Below are 16,437 nucleotides of genomic sequence, written 5' to 3' on the forward strand. Positions count from 1 at the left end.
CTACCCTCAAGCCCTTTGCTTCTTTCCGTTTCTTCTTCAGATCCCCATGCAGCCAGACACAGCCTTACGTGTTCTCAATTGCAGTGGCCACGTCGCATCCAGAAGACAGTATTCCCATATTCCCACGGTACTCTTCCTCATCCCCAGTTCCCAGCTGGATTTGAGGCCTGCTCCATGGGAGGGAATGCATTTTTCGGACACCCTAGAACTAGTCTAAAGCTGCCCATATCTGGGGAGGCCCTAGTTGGGCGAGATCTACTACCGCTGCTTTGTCAAATGGACATGTGGTCAAACTGTCTTCTAAATATTTATATTTGTACCATAAACTAGTGCAGCTTTTGGCCCTAGTCCAAGAAGCCTTTTTTGGCAATGTGCTACAGACATACTGGTCAAAATGCTGAGAATACGTGATTTCTGAGTGTTTGGTGCCACACAGGAGTTGGCGAATTTAAAAACAGTAGTCTTCCCATCTTTCAAAAGTCCCCTAAAATAACTGTTATCTGAGGTATTACCATGAGAAGAGCCAGTGGGGGGTGGAGCGGGGGGGGGGGCAAAGATACATGGACTCAGCTGTGCAACCTCTAAACCCAGTGACTTCTAAAGTTAACTAAAAGCAAATGACTTCACAACACACAAAGTTTTGGTGGGGGGCGGGGTGGACATAAGCGAGGTGCTTCCTATGTTTCATGAGAAACCATAGATTTGGGGTGTCTCAGGGAGCTTCTCCCACCACCCCCTCCTCCACACTGAGAGACAACTGCAAACATACCTCACCCCCCCCACCCCCCTACCTCCCACCCCACCCTTGGGTCCAGCTCCTCTCCTGCTGACAGCTCTGTTTTCTGGCAGACCCTCCTTAGAGTTCAGGAACACACATCCCATGAGCTCAGGCTGGATGAGCCTTTCTGCCTCACAGGCCCCTGCCTTTTACCTGCTCCATACACCCAAGTGGCTGTGTAAAATACATTATGTCAGTAAACTGCCGTGTGCTGTTTGAGTTCACCGAGGAGCTGGCTCCAGAGGCTGAGTCCGATCCTCTACTTCAAACACGTCTTTGTCTGATGTCCTATGAGGCCCCCTAGGGATGGGCTCCCCTCCCTATCTTGAGACAGGGAGGGGGAAAAAAAAACAGCAAAACAGGCCAAGAGTTAAGAGCCCTGTGTCCTTGAGGCAAAGCATTTTGCACAGAGGTTACTGTCATTTATCTCATGATAGAAAAATGCCTGCAGAGGAGAGATGCCAGAAGCTCAGCCACGGAAGCAAAGTTCCAACAGTAACTCCAGCTCACAGCCTCAGTTTCCCCAGTTAATTTTGGCTGGATGGTTTCTCAGTGTGTAAGCCCTGGCTGTCCTGGACTTGCCTTATAGACCAGGCTGGCCTGGAACTCATAGAGATCTGCCTGCAGTTTTCATTTGCCCCACACTGTACACATCCTTTCCTGTGAGATGGTCAACCCAAAGAAAACAGGACTACCACCCAGCTAGCCTCAGATATGCACTGAAACCAGGTGTGGGCACCCCAGGAATCCCAGGAGATTGGATGCTGAGACAGAAGTTGCAAATTTGAGGCCAGTCTGGGCTATCCAGTGATATTCTGTTAAAGAAAGAAAGGAAGGAAGAAAGAAAGAAGAAAGAAAAAGAAAGAAAGAAAGAAAGAAAGAAAAGAAAGAAAGAGGTCAAGGGTCGAGGAGGCTGGGAGATAGCTCAGCAGACAATATGCTTGCAAGCACAAGGGCCTGAATTGATTCCCAGAGCCTGGAGAGATGGCTAAGCAGTTAAGAGCTCTTCCAGAGGACCTGAGTTCAGTTCCCAGAAGCCACACCAGGCAGCTATGGGGTGGTTCCAGCCCAAGGACATCTGACAGCTTCTTCTGGTGTCAGCAAGCATGTGACATAGACATATGCATGAATAAAAATAAAAAAGGAAGCCTTTTTTTTTTCTTTTGGTTTTTCGAGACAGGGTTTCTCTGTGTAGCCTTGGCTGTCCTGGACTCACTTTGTAGACCAGGCTGGCCTTGAACTTACAGAGATTCGCCTGCCTCTGCCTCCTGAGTGCTAGGATTAAAGGCGTGCAGCACCACGCCCAGCCTCAAACGGAGCATTTTTAAAATAATAAAAGAATGAAAGTCAGGTATGGTGTTGAGGGTTTGTAGTCCCAGTACCAGGAAGGTGGAGACCGATAGGTCCCTGGGGGCTTTCAAGCCAACCAGCTAGAAGGAATCAGGGTGCTCTAGGTTGGTAAGAAAACATCTCAAAAAAATAAGGTAGATAGTCCCTGAGGAACGAGAGCTAAGCTCTGACGTGTGCATAGATACACACACACGCACACACACACACACACTACCTAGACATATACAACTGCTGCCACCACCACCACCAAATCAGAGACTGGGGATGTAAGTCAGTGGAAGGGTGCTTGTTAGTCATGCACAAGACTGTTTTACCAAAAACAAAAACAGAAACAAACAAACAAACAAACAAAAAACACCACCAAGGAACTGGAGAGACGCCTCAGAGATTAAGAACACGCACTGCTCTGTCAAAGGACCTGAGTTTGGTTCCCAGCACCCATGTCTAATGGATCATAATCACTTGTAACTCAGCACTGGGGATCTGACGCCCTCTTCTGACTTCTGTGGGCATTACACTCACATGCGCACGTGTGCGCACACACACACGCACACACACACACAGTTGCTAAAATCTCTTCCTTGGGGGAGACATAAACATCATGTACACCTCCTCCTAAGGCCCCAATGGCAAACTGAGGTATGATCCCACCAAATGGGGAAACGGTGGGTTTATGAGGCTTTTTTATGGAGTAAAGTGAGGGGCATAAGTGGGCTAAAAGCACCCACACTGGAGAGTGTGTACCCAGCATGGAAGATGACTTCCCTATGGCTGTGTGGATGGAGCCCTTCCCTAGTCTATATTCTAGCTCCCTGCTTAGACCACCTGCAATTAGGGCAGAATTAAATACACTTGGTTGGGGCGAGTGGCTACGAGTGTCCGTCCCAGATGTCTCTGCCCCCTCCCCCTCCTTATGCAAGAGGTCAACAGTCAACAAATCCAGCTGGGATGATTTTTGGTAATAGGGTACAGCTGAGCTCGTGAAGATGGTGGCTGTTTGGCTCCCAGGATAGTCCCGTACAAGACATGTGTATACACATAAATAAAGTGAGACTCTGTGGCTGGTCCAGCTAGCTTCACTTTCCCTTCATTGCTTGTCCAACCCTCTCCCTTTCTTCGAGTGTTCCTTGTTGCTGGCCATCTTCCCCATCATCCTATTTAACTGTGACCCATCGTTTTTGCTCTCCTTCCCCCCAGAAGATGAGCTTTGCTAGCCAGTGTCTTCTCACTAGATTCGGACTGGATGGATAAAAATGCCACAAGGGACCAGTCAGATTGTGTTTTTGCATTTGAGGAGAACTAGAGTCTTTGGGTGTCAGGGTCAGGCTGTGGTGGTCAGGACAAAGGTTGGGAACACGTCCCTGTGCCCATCCCCGGAAGGTGGTGAATAGGTCACCCATGTCACTGTGGAAGAGACTTCTCAGACGTGATCAAGTCAGAATGCTTTACCCAGACTCCACGTGGAGTGACTCGGGGCCAGGGTTGTTACACAGGCCTTCAGGAGAAGTGGACAGGAGGCCAGAGGCCAGAGGCCAGAGAATAACTGCGGTTGAGAAACACTGGCTTCAGTGAACCTGGACCATAGGCCAAGAAATTTGTGAAACTTTCAGAAGCTGGAGAAGGGCAAGGAAACTCTGCCTTCGAGCTTTTGAGCTAAATCTCTCGCCTTTTGTTTTAGGTGTTTGTTTGTTTTTCTTCAAGACAGGGTTTCTCTTGTAGTCTTGGCTGTTCTGGACTCACTCTGTAAATCAGGCTGGCCTCGAACTCACAGTGATCCTCCCGCCTCTGCCTCCCGAGTGCTGGGATTAAAGATGTGCGCCACCACACCCGGCTAGTTTTAGCTTTTAATGCTGCTTTAGAGAGTCAGCAATCACATTCTGGCTAAAAACAACAAAGTGTCTGGGTGTGGTGGCACACACCTTTAGTCCCAGCGCTCAGGAGACAGAGGCAAGCAGATCTTTGTGAGCTGAAGGCCAGTCTGGTCTGCATATCGAGTTCCAGGCCAACCAGGGTCATTCAGAGAGACCTTATCTCAAAAAACAAAAAAAGAAACAAAAATCCCCCGCAAAGAGATTCACAGCTCTGGAAACCAGAAGCCCCTAGTGAGTCATATGGGACTGAAAAATGGGTACTGATAAGCCATGCTCCTTCCGGGATGCTGGGATGAGAGCTTGTGTCTTTCTCGGCTTGTTGAGGGCTCCCATAGCCCTGAGCGTCATGAGGCTGTTTTCTCCAAGGGTGGGGAACTAAATAGCATCTGCCTCCCAGGGGCTGCCAAATGACAAACAGAAGTTTTACTCTGCTGGAGAACTGGGAGTTTTGGGGCTGACTTACTTGGGTGAAGAGTTGCTGGCAGATGCGAGGGTGATCTTGAAACAGCCAAATAGCTTGTATCTGGCATCCAGCATTGACGATGAAGTCATCATGGCTTCATAGATGGACCCCCTCCTCCGACTCTTTCTCCATCTGTATACTCTAGCCCCACCCCTGACCCAGGCTGCTTCCAAGTAGGACAGAATTACCTACAACTGCTGGGGAGGGCTGGCTGCTTACTCAGGTGAGGGTCTCATGACTCTCCCCACCCCCTCCTTGTAAGAGGGAATGTCAGTAGTTAAAAAGCCCAGATGAAAGCCGGTATGGTGTCACACACCTTTAATCCCAGCACTCGGAGGCAGAGGCAGTTGGATCGCTGTGAGTTCAAGGCCAGCCTAGTCTACACAGTGAGTCTAGGACAGCCAGAGCGGTTACACAGAGAAACCCTGTCTAAAAACAAAACAAAACAAAAACAAACCAACAACAAAAAACCAAGCCTAGCTGTGACGATATTTTGTGAGCAGGCCCACCTGAACTCCTGGAGATAGCAATAGTTTGCCTTGGAGGTTAGCCCTGCACAACAAACACTGGGCTCAGAGCCTCACCCTCCAACCTTTGCAGCAATGGCACTGCAGCCAAGAAGGAGATTTAGGGCTGCTTGTTACTCAGCATTTCAGAGGTGAGAGCTAACTAATACACATAGGCAGAGAAGCCATGGTAATATATGCACAGACAGAGTGCTGTCAAGTGGCTGGAATGGACAAGGAGGAAAGTGGGTACAGACTCTAGAAACCAGGGAGCGAAGGGTTAATCTCAATCCTTGATTGGATGGAATTTCAAGTCGCCAGAAACACACCTCTAGGCATATATGGATGGGGGAGGGGCTTAGCTAGATTACATTTTATTGAGGTGGAAAGACTCATCCTAACTATGGGCAGCACCATTCTGTGGGCCAGGGTCCCCTTCTGAGTCCCAGAGCCACCTCAGCTGCCTCCTGCTCCTGCCCTCATGATGGACAGTCCTCCCCAACTTCTTGGGTTGATTCTATGTCACAGGTGAAATGTAAAGTAACCAACCTTCAACAGTAGAATGGGGCGTTGACAAAGATGGCACAGGCCAGGGGCTACTCCTTGGGGGAAGTGGGGGGGCCGTGCTGTGGTGGTGGTGGCAGTGGTGGTGGTGGCAGTGGTGGAGGGGAAGAAGTGGCCTTAATGCCCTCTGGGAAGATGAGCCCAGCAGACAAGGTTTCTGTGGAGCTGGGGAGGGGCTGGCCAGCAGAGAGTGGACGTGGGGGCTGGAGTGTTGGCTCAACCTCAACTGTTGACCGAAAACACAACAGGGGGGGTAAGAAAGAGAAAGAGAAGGGAAACCGGGGGGGGAGGGGGAGGGGGGGGGAGGGGGGGGGGGGCGGAACCAGAGAAGGCGGAGAAAAGAGAAGAAAAGAGGGGAGAAAAGAGGAGGAGTGAGCGGGGCGGGGGGGCGCGCCTGAAGCCCAGCACGCGGGAGGCAGAGGCCAGGAGCGCGGAGGGCAAGGCCAGCCGGGGCACAAAGGAGGCCAAGCCAAGGCGACACGAGAAACCCGGCGGGAAAACCCAAAGAGAGAGAGACAGACACACATAGAGACAGACACAACACACACACACACACACAACACAGCAGATACACACACACACACACACACCGAGACAGACAGATACACACACACACACATAGAGACACACACACACACAGACACACACACACAGAGAGACAGACAGATAGGACACACACACACACACAGAGACATACAGAGATACACACACACACACACACAAGAGACAACACACATACACACACACACACATACACACACACACATATATACATACATATATACACACACACACACATATACATACATATATACACACACACACATATACATACATATATACACACACACACACATATACATACATATATACACACACACACACATATACATACATATATACACACACACACACACATATATACATACATATATACACACACACACACATATACACACACACACATATATACATACATATATACATACACACATACACACACACACACACACACACACACACACATATATATGATGTAGTGTAATATTACTCTTTCGAGGCAGTGTCTCTCCTGAGCCCGGAGCTCATGTGCTTCAGATAGGTTGGTGGCAGCAAGCCCCCATCCTCCTGTCTCTGTCCCCTCAGCACCGACTTTACAGGATGGCACACCAGGCTTATTTCATGAGTGTGGGAATGTGAATTCAGTCTCTCAAGGTTGCATGGCAAATGCTCTTGACCATGGAGCCAGCTTCCCGCCTCTGTCCCTTGGTTTGACCATTTTGGTGACTTTGCAAAGGGTAAAGTAAAGAGAAAAAAAAAATTTTTTTTTTCCTTCTCAGTTCTATGTGTAGCTCTGGCTTTCCTGGAGCAGGCTGGCCTTGAAGAACCCAGAGATTGCCTCCCCAGTGCTGGGATTACAAGTCATGCCACCAGTGCCCCATTTATCTTCTTTTTTGAGACAAGGTCTCATGTGTTCCAGGCTGACTTTAAACTCTGAATGTGGCAGACACTGAAAATCTGACCCTCCTGCCTCCCACCCTGGGACTATGGGCATGCGCTAGTACCCACGGACACACGTGTAGTTTTACTACGTGAGTGGGAAGCCCATGTGTGTGTCTGTGACATGATATACCTGCGCTGGTCAGAGGACAACTCTGCAGTCAGCTCTCTCCTTCAGGTGGGTCCCAGGGATCGAACTCCAGTCGTCAGGCTTGTTGGCAAGCACCTTTACCCACTGAGTCATCTCACCAGGGAAGGCTGTACTCCAGAGCAGTGGATCTCAACCTTCATGATGCTGAGATCCTTCACATAGTTTCTCATAGTGTAGTGACCCCAGCCATAAAACAATAATAATAATAGTAGCAATATTATTATTACTTTTATTATTATTATTATTATTATTATTATTATTATTATTATCGTCGTCATTATTATTATTATTATTATTATTATTATTATTATTATTATTATTATTATTATGTTTTTCGAGACAGGGTTTCTTTGTGTAGCCTTAGCTGTCCTGGACTCACTTTGTAGACCAGGCTGACCTCGAACTCACAGTGATCCACCTGCCTCTGTCTCCCAAGTGCTGGGATTAAAGGTGTTTGCCACCATGCCTGTAGTTTTGATATAGTTATAGATTGTAATATCTTTGTTTTCCAACGGTCTTAGATAACCTCATGAAAGGGTCTTTCGACCCCCAAGAGGGTCGTAACCCACAGCTTGAGAATCCCTGTTCTGAATTGTTCTCCAGAGATTAACAATATTCTTTTCTTTTTTTTAAAGATTTATTTACTTATTATATATACAATGTTCTGCCTGCGTGTGCGCTTACACTCCAGAAGAGGACACCAGATCTCAATACAGATGGTTGTGAGCCACCATGTGGTTGCTGGGAATTAAACTCAGGACCTTTGCATGAGCAGCCAGTGCTCTTAACCTCTGAGCCATCTCTCCAGCCCTTAACAATAGTCTTATTCCCCCACCCCCACCTCACTCCACCCACACATACCATATGCTGTTGCCACCTTTTCCTTCTTAGATTTGTGCTTGTGAAGGTTCTGTTTTGGTGTAAAAGTAAAAAAAAAAAAAAAAAAAAAGTTCCCCTGCTGTTTAGGCAAGAGGATCTATCCGGCTGGGAGGCAAATACTCTTAAGTTGCCCCTAGCTAACTCAGGCTAGTCCTGTGAAAACTTCAGCCTGGGGAGATGTCAGGTGGGAGGCTGGTTAAACATGCAGATGTGGAGGCCAGGTGCAGAGCCAATGCTACTGCGCAGGGGTGTGTGTGTGTGTGTGTGTGTGTGTTGTGGTGTGTGTGTGTGTGTGTGTGTGTGTGTGTGTGTGTGTGTGTGTGTGTGTGTGTTTTCAGGAACTGACTCTTAACACGGGGCCTCAAGAGGCCAGAAAAAACAATCTGCATTTAAGTATCGTATAGATTCATGGAGAAGCTACTTATAGCCAGAAGGGAAATAGGAAGAGAAAATTGGAAGAATTCAGGCTTATTTATTTTCCTATCATACCCATTCAGCTCCACCCCGTGCCATCCCATCCAGTCACATCCCATCCCATCCCATCCCATCCCATCCCCTCCCGTCCCGACCCACCCGTCCGGGGCCCCATCCCATCTGATGCACTGCTTGCATCAACTCATTAAATCCTATGCTCATCCAACAAATTACAACACCCAACCTATCTGGAAGAAATGAAGACACAGAGAGGTTGGGTAACTTACCCAAAGTTACACAGGAAGAGGAGGAGGAGGAGGAGGAGGAGGAGGAAGAGGAAGAAGAGGAGCTGGGATTCGGACCAACATGGCAGGTTAGAAACCCAGGTCCCGAGACTTGGACAGGCAGATTCTAGAGCCACTGGTGTCATTTACTAGATGCTGACATTGTACAAGCTGCCTGGTCTCCCGTGCCTCAGTTGCCCAAGGTTTGAACCTGAGAGTGAATAGTCACCTGCTGCATACTGACACATCTGTCAATTTATCCTGAGTTTCTCAGGATGCCGCCTGTCCTTCAGCGACGCGTGACTGGAGGTGACACACCAAAGCTCCCTGTGGCTTTTCATCCTTCACTAGCCGTGGTGTTAATTGGCTAATACATTTTGTAGCCCAGCAAGGAGGAGGGCATGAGTGTCCTGGCCTCATCCCTGCTCCATACCTGACCTTCACCTTGCACTGGATTTTGAGTGTGAGGTCAGCACTGAGAAGTTAGGAATGGTGTGTGTGTGTGTGTGTGTGTGTGTGTGTGTGTGTGTGTGCGCGAGAGAGAGAGAGAGTGTGTGTGCTCGTGCATGCGCGTGCATGTGGAGGTCAGAGGATCAATTTTAAGAGTCAGTTTTCTCTTTCCATCCTGTGGTGCCCAGGGACGGACCACCAGTTTAGCAAGCACTTTACCTATGGAAATGTGTCACTTTTATGCTGCCGAGCACGGGAAACTGATGTGACTGCCCTTGGGGCTGTGTCAGGAAGAGTATGTGAAGGCATATCACCCTGCCCTGGCTCACCCATCCAACCCTTTACAGTGACTAACTTGTCTTGGCATCTAAACTGACCACTTCTCCATCAGCTCTTGCAGAGGCTTTACATTAAAAAAAAAAATTTCACGCATATGAACATTTGGCGTGTGTACATCAATGCCTCGTGCCTGTGGAGACCAGGAGAGGCCATTTAAATACCCTGGATCTGGAGTGACAGATGGTCCATGAGCCACCATGTGGGTGCTGGGAACTGAGCCTGAATCCACTGCAAGAGAGTGGCTCATGCTTTTAACCCCTGCGCCGTCTCTGCGGCTCCTTGCGGGGGCTTTTAAGTTTTTCATGTGAAACTGGGCCTGGAACGAAGCTAGGCTTGAGCTCTGGGGTCTTCAGGGTTATTTTATGGAAGGAAGGACTGAGTGATGGTGGTGCTGGATGTTGGAGAGGAGAGGGGGTGTACATGGGGAATGAGACCTAGGTCCTCCTAACTCCTGCCACCATCCAGGACTGTCCTTAGTGGTCATTTGCTAAAGAGTACAATGCCTCAAGAGGGATTGATGGATAAAACCTAGTCTTCTGGTCCCAAATCAGGATACCAGGGAGACTCCATCTTGTATACCCTGATTGGTTTCCTCTAGTCTCAATGTGTGCTTTCGGATCCTGGAGCCATGACTCTGGTGGTGGTGGTGGTGGTGGTGGTGGTGGAGGATGTGTGACATTCCAGTGTGACATTCCAACCCAGTGCAACAAAACACACCAGCCAGCCAAGTCAGTCCACTTTTTTTTTTAATAGTTTAACCACAATGCAAACAAGCATAAGTAGACTTTGTGTTCAATCCCATAAAATGAGAAGATGAAGATTATATAGAAGAGGAACATGCGAGAACACAGCCTGGACAACCTCACGGAGGGCGTGGGGGCAGGTGGCGGTGCTGGAGCACACGGGACACTTGGCAGAGATTAGCAGCATAGAGATGTCAGAGGTGCGTGGGGTGGGGTATCTTGAGTTTCTGACAGCTTGTGTGTGGTGAGACGGAACCCTGGCTCTGCCCGTTCTCCCCAGCCTCCCTATAACCCCACAGTTAACACCCAATCCTATGTGGGACTTGGGACTTCTGGCAAGCAAGTGCTGAGCCTGGAGTGGGTCATACAGTCATAAGGACGACACAGCAACAGAAGTGGGAAGACAGAGCTCGGGGCACCGAGGTAGGATGGGGACAGGGGATAGCCTCAGATCCAGCTTAAGAGATGGTGTCCTTGAAAACACTTAGCCACCCTCAGGCCCGGGAGCTTTGCTATATCATCCTCCACAGAGCTTTTGGGTTTCAAGTTTGAAGGAGGTGAGAGTAACAACTGTGGAACCAGGGCAGGCTCTCCTGACCTCCCCCAGATCTGTAACAGGAAGGCCCACAGCATTAGGGTTTCATGGCCCCTGAGAGCCAAAAGCAATTGTTTCTTGGTCTAGTGGCTGAAGGTCCTGCCTGCCTTCCCAGGGGCCACTCAGTATTTTCTGGTGACCTTTGTGGTGGTTACAGATGGCAGGAGGTTGCTAGCGGCATTTAGTAGGAAAGGTCACAGATGGCATTCAATCAGCATCCTGCGGTACCCAAGACAGACCATGCCATGAAGACTCACTCAGCCCTAAACAGGGCAGCAGCCAAGGTTAGTGGGCTCCTGACTAGAATCTCCTAAGGGTCATGACCAGACTTGGTCACTTTCACGTCCCAATTCATCTAGAAGACGGAGGTTCTCAGTTCCTGAAGGCATCCTTGCTTCTGCCTCTCAGGGGACACCTCGTTAGACACTGAGTGCCTTGGGTCACAGATGCCCAGTTATCCAGAACTGCCTAGAACTAAACCAAGTCATTGTCACAGCTCAAGCACGCTCATCCCCGCATCTCCCTGACCTCTGACGTGTTGACTGTGCTTTGCTGAAATACTTGCAACAAGAAGTGTTTCAGATTTTGGATTTTTTTTTATTTTGCAATATTTGCATATTCATGATGGTATCTCTGGTCACCTCTAAACATAAATTTTTCCCATATACACCTTACACACGTAGCCTGAGGCAATTTATTGATGGTGCTGGGATGGACTCCAGGACTTTGCATCCGAGGTGAACTCTACCCTTGAGCTTTATGCCTAGTCACCCTATTCTTTTCAATACTTCTGTGGATGAGCTAAAGTGTTCATTTCTGATATCTTGTTGGTTCTCAAAGCGTTTTAGTTTTTGGAGCATTTGGCATCGGGAATTGAAATGCCCAACTCACAATAGGAAACAGATTCCCTGGGTGTCCCTGGGTCCTCGTGTTTGACACACAGCATGGTCAACCCATCCTCTTGGGGGCCTTTCCCTCTATGTAGGGTCTGGCAGTTTAATAAAGAAAGAAAGAAAGAAAGAAAGAAAGAAAGAAAGAAAGAAAGAAAGCAAGCCAGTCCGGCTTGGACCTCTCAAGGCTGAACCCCTGTCTATGAATGTTGTCCGAATTGGGTCCTGAGTAGGCAGAGGCAGAGGTAGAAGGGAAATAAAAGTACACCTTGGCTGAACTCAGTCTGGAAGCTCAGAGTTTTCCTAGGGCACAGAAAAAGTCTCCCCCCCTTCCCCCCTCCCCCGTGTGTATGTGTCTGTGGGGGGGGGGGAGGGGAGAAGGGGTGAGATGGAGAAGGGGAGAGAGAGAGACACGGGGGGGGGGGGGGTGGAGTTGGGGAGGGATTCTGTAGGGATGGGGATCAGATATAAGGGTCAGAACCAGTCCATTTTGCCTTGGGCTAGAACAAAACTTCAATCCTTGCATCCCGAAGCAGGGGTCTTTGTCAGGGAAATCCAAGCCCTTGGTCCTATGTTTCCTGGCCAATTAAGCTTTTTTCCTTTGTACTAAGATCAGACTCAACTTTCTTTTTCCACTGGGGGTTAGGGGGTGAGGGGGGCGGGGGCTAGGATCTGTACTGTCTGACTTCACTCTCTTATGACAGGTACCAGGTCTTGCTGACTTAGCCTACCTGCCCCTTGTTCAAGCTAGTGATGGCCACAATCTTGATGCTGGACTCATGCTGTCCACCAGCCATGGAGAGTTAGAAAGAAAGGGGAAGGCAGGAGCTCCTCAGAGCTTGGGTTGGTACTGTCATGGGACATTGTCTTGTCCTGGCACAATCTGAATTATGAGAAATGTCAAGGAACCAAGCAGCGCTGCTTGCAAAGCTTCCTAAGGGGGTCTAAGCATTCCAACCCCCTAAAGAGAAACACCTGCTTCCTTCTCCAAGGACACTCAGGAAAGCCCTCTCCCCTCCCACGGGCTGACCTTGGGGACAGGAGTCATTACGTCTCCAGCCCTCACGTTCTGAGGGATCATCCTTGGCCAAACCCACTCCTGTGAAACGGGGTGGAGCTACTGGTGACTGTGGAAGGCAAGGTAAACAAACGGGCTGCAAATTGGGTCTTCAAAAATGCTCACCTGCTCTGGTCTCTGATTCAAAGCTACACTTCGCACTTGTTGCAGCCTGTGGGTCTGAACTAAAAGCTACCAGCAGAGGGCAGTATTGACCCACCCTGGATGCCCACCTTGCTTAGCCTTTCAATAAGGTACTTAAAGGGTTTTTGGAAAAGAACTAACTAATCTCTGACCTTCTAGCCAGGAGCTGAGAAAGCTTCCTGTGTTATCAGTTCAAAGGTCTTTTTAAGCTATTCTTTCTTGGGGGTTGGGGATATAGTTCAGCCTGACATGTGTGAAGTCCTGGGTCCGATCCCCAGCACTGAAAAACAAACATCCCTCTTGAACCTGGTTATGTAATTACGTCTTTGGACTCTCTGGCAAGTGACACAAGGCTTCCATCTGTCCACCCGACACTGGAAGCACTGGGATATTTGGGGGTGGGGGTGGGGAAGAGCCTATCACAGAATAAGCACTCCTTATTCAGAAGTGGGAAAAATCACTCGTGCATGCATGCACTGAGCTTGGCGTGCAGCGAGAGAAGACTCTTCTGTGGAGGGTGGACACAGAAGTTCAAAACTGGGCAATCAGCTACATCTTAAGAAGTGTCCCCAGAGGGTTGAAGGGTTGAGAAGAAAGTCCCTTGGAAGAAAGCATTGAGAACTGTATTGGGAAGGACAATAGGAGGTCACCGCCATGCCGTCAGGCTACATAGGTAGCTCTGGGACACTGGGGCCTAAGTCTCTATAATCACAGACGACCAAGCAGGAAACACTGGTACTAGAGGAAGGCAGGTGAGACTGTCACTGGGGGAAAGTTCATGTTCCAGTGATGGGACACAGTGAGGGCATCCAGTGCTATGTGAGACCTGCCTCTGAGCTTGGGGGTGGGGACTGAGGGCTGGGGTGTCACTCAGTTGGGAGGATGTTTGCCTGGCATCCAGGAGGTCCTGGGCTGGACCCTCTGGCCAAGCATAAACTGGATGTGGTGGTGCAGGCACACTTGTAGAGGAAGAAGATTAGAAATGCAAGATGGTGAGTTCAAAGCCAGTGTGGGCAATAGGAGACCCTGTCTGGGGAAAAAGGAAAGGAAAGGAAAGAAAGGAGGGAGGGAGAAGAGAGAGAGGGAGGGAGGGAGGAAGAGAGGGAGGGAGAGAGGGGGAGAGAGAGGGAGAGAGAGGGAGAGAGGGAGAGAGAGGGAGAGGGAAGAGAGAGGGGGAAGAGAAAGAGAGGGAGGGAGGAGAGAGAGGGAGAGGGAGGGGGGAAGAGAGGGGAAGAAGGGATGGAGGGAGAGGAGGGGGGGTGGGTGGGATTAAAGTCATTAGGGTTTTGGCCCCTCACAGCTGTAAAGCCCTTAGCTCAGGACAGAGAGGAAATGTATTTGTTTGTTTTTCTGTCTCACGAAACCAAACAGGAGCACAGAACATGGGACCCAGAGCCAAGCTCTTCAGCCTGAGGGGCCAAGGGGGTTTCTCGACTGTCAGGGCTGTCTGGTATAGCTTTGAATAGATTAATGAATTAGTCATTCATTTAGATAAGGGGCCACTCTGCTGACTCAGAAGATGGGTGCTTCTGAGGGCCAACTTGTCATGGCTAAAATCCTCACTGTCGCCTATTCTGCTCGTTTTAGGGGAAGGAAAATATTTTCAAGCAGGAGGTGAGCCCATTTGGGGAAATAAAAAAATAGCTATCCTGTTCCTCCTCGACACTTGCTAAGGCTCAAAGCTCTAAAGAGGGCCCATCCATTCATTTAATGAGGACAAACTTAAAAAGGATTACCTGAACAATCTTGGTAGCGAAAGTCCTTATTCCCAGAATGCTTTTCTGCACAGCATGGCAGCAGGGCCCATGGCTGGGATTGGTGCGAATGGGGAGGGGCTTGCCCAATCCACTGTCTGAGTACATTTCCCAGATAGACCTCTGCTGACTGACAGGGTCAGACTCTGAACACCTGGCATTGTGGGATTGGCTCTTTCATAAGGACAGCTTTCTCTTCACCACACACCCAGCGCCTTCTGTGATCACTTCATCTAGATTAGGAAGGGGGCTCGATGTGTCCCAGGGAGGCTGACGCAGGCAGGCCTGTCATGGTGGACACGGGAGGGATTAACAACAACTAGGAACACGTTTCATGGCACTGAACATCCCTTCACGAAGGCAGTGGAATCACATGTAAGGTCAGCACACATGTGCAGGCAAAAGGACAGACCCCAAAGAGCTAGGCTTGACATCCCCCCACACCATCATAAAAAAGGATGGAAGAGGGGATGATCTGAAGCCCCAGTGCCAGCCACCTTCAGACCCCAATGGGAGGGACAGCCATGACCCAGTGGTTTCATGCACCGCAACCTGCCCTTGGCAGCAGTGGGTAGGGAGGACTCGGTTTTGTGAGAGCCACTGCAGGGTACAAGGACGATGCATCCAAGCAGAAGAGTCAAGGAGAAAACCCAGGGTTGGGGGTGAGAGATCCCAGAGGGAGAGAAAGGACCAGGACACAGTAACAGGACAAGAGGCCACTCGGGGTCCCCTGGGGAAGGTTTAGCCATGTGTGTCCGCGTTTAGTCAACCTGCAGCCGCCCTTGCTTGGGCACTTGGGGTGGCCACCCCACCATCCTATGGGGCAGGAGGATCCAGTTAGGAGCTGAAAACCCTGTTGGATGAGAAGGGGAGGGCGTTAGTGACATGGAAGCCAGGCTCCTTAGCTTTCTCTGGGTGATCTGGGTGTGACAGTGGGGATGCATCTGTAATCCTAGCACTTGGGAGACAGAAGCAGGAGGAGAGCCAGTTCAGACCAGCCTGGGCTGTATAGATTGTCTCAAAACAAACAAACAAACAAAAAACAGAACCCAAAACAAAACACAAAAACAAACAATAAATAGACCAGAAGGTCAGGGAGAGATATCCCAATGGTCAAAAAGTACTTGCTGCTCTTCCAGAGAATCTGAGTTCAGTTCCCAGTATGTGGGGCAGTCCACAATTGCCTCTAACCCTGCAGGCGCCTGCGCACAGGTATATATACATGTGTAGGCACGTGTGCACGTGCAACAATAGTGTAAGCTGCGTGGACAGACAGTGTTTGCGACAGTTGAGCTGAAGGAGAAACAGCTAGGAGGCTCAGGAAATGAAGCCGCTCTGACTGGGAGAGTGGCGGCAGGACTCCCTCTTTAAGGGGAAGGGCAAAGGGCAGTGTAGGAAGATGGGGTGGGCATCAGCACACTGGTCCTCATGTTGCACCCTGGGAGGGAAGGTTTAAATAATGACCCTTCATACCACTTTCATGCTGCCTCGGGCTGTTTCCAGCAACTTCAGGAGGCCAAGTGGAAACTGTCAAGATTCTATTCGTTTTAATCTGTATCTATGAGACTATCCCCAGTGACTTTTAGCGTATGGGTGGGGGTGGGGCTGGGCATCAAGAGCTACAGTAGTTGTTCCACAAGGTGGCGCCCTAGACAGGCTTCAGCACCCAGAGCAGGAACTGCTGTTCTCTGGCTCCTTAGAGTCT

General features: G+C 49.5%; 1 protein-coding gene across 1 annotated transcript in view; it reads right to left on the reverse strand.

Moving 5' to 3' along the window:
* Nucleotides 1-14,962: 14,962 nt before the first annotated feature.
* Nos1 (nitric oxide synthase 1) overlaps nt 14,963-16,437 on the reverse strand; it is a 114,672-nt gene continuing 113,197 nt past the window's right edge. The window contains exon 29 of the mRNA XM_051161628.1: nt 14,963-15,585. Within this exon, the coding sequence (XP_051017585.1) occupies nt 15,570-15,585 (16 nt within the window). The 3' untranslated portion in view covers nt 14,963-15,569. The remainder of the gene's footprint in view (nt 15,586-16,437) is intronic.

Source organism: Acomys russatus, chromosome 19 (assembly GCF_903995435.1).
Source record: "Acomys russatus chromosome 19, mAcoRus1.1, whole genome shotgun sequence".
NCBI classification, from domain to species: domain Eukaryota; kingdom Metazoa; phylum Chordata; class Mammalia; order Rodentia; family Muridae; genus Acomys; species Acomys russatus.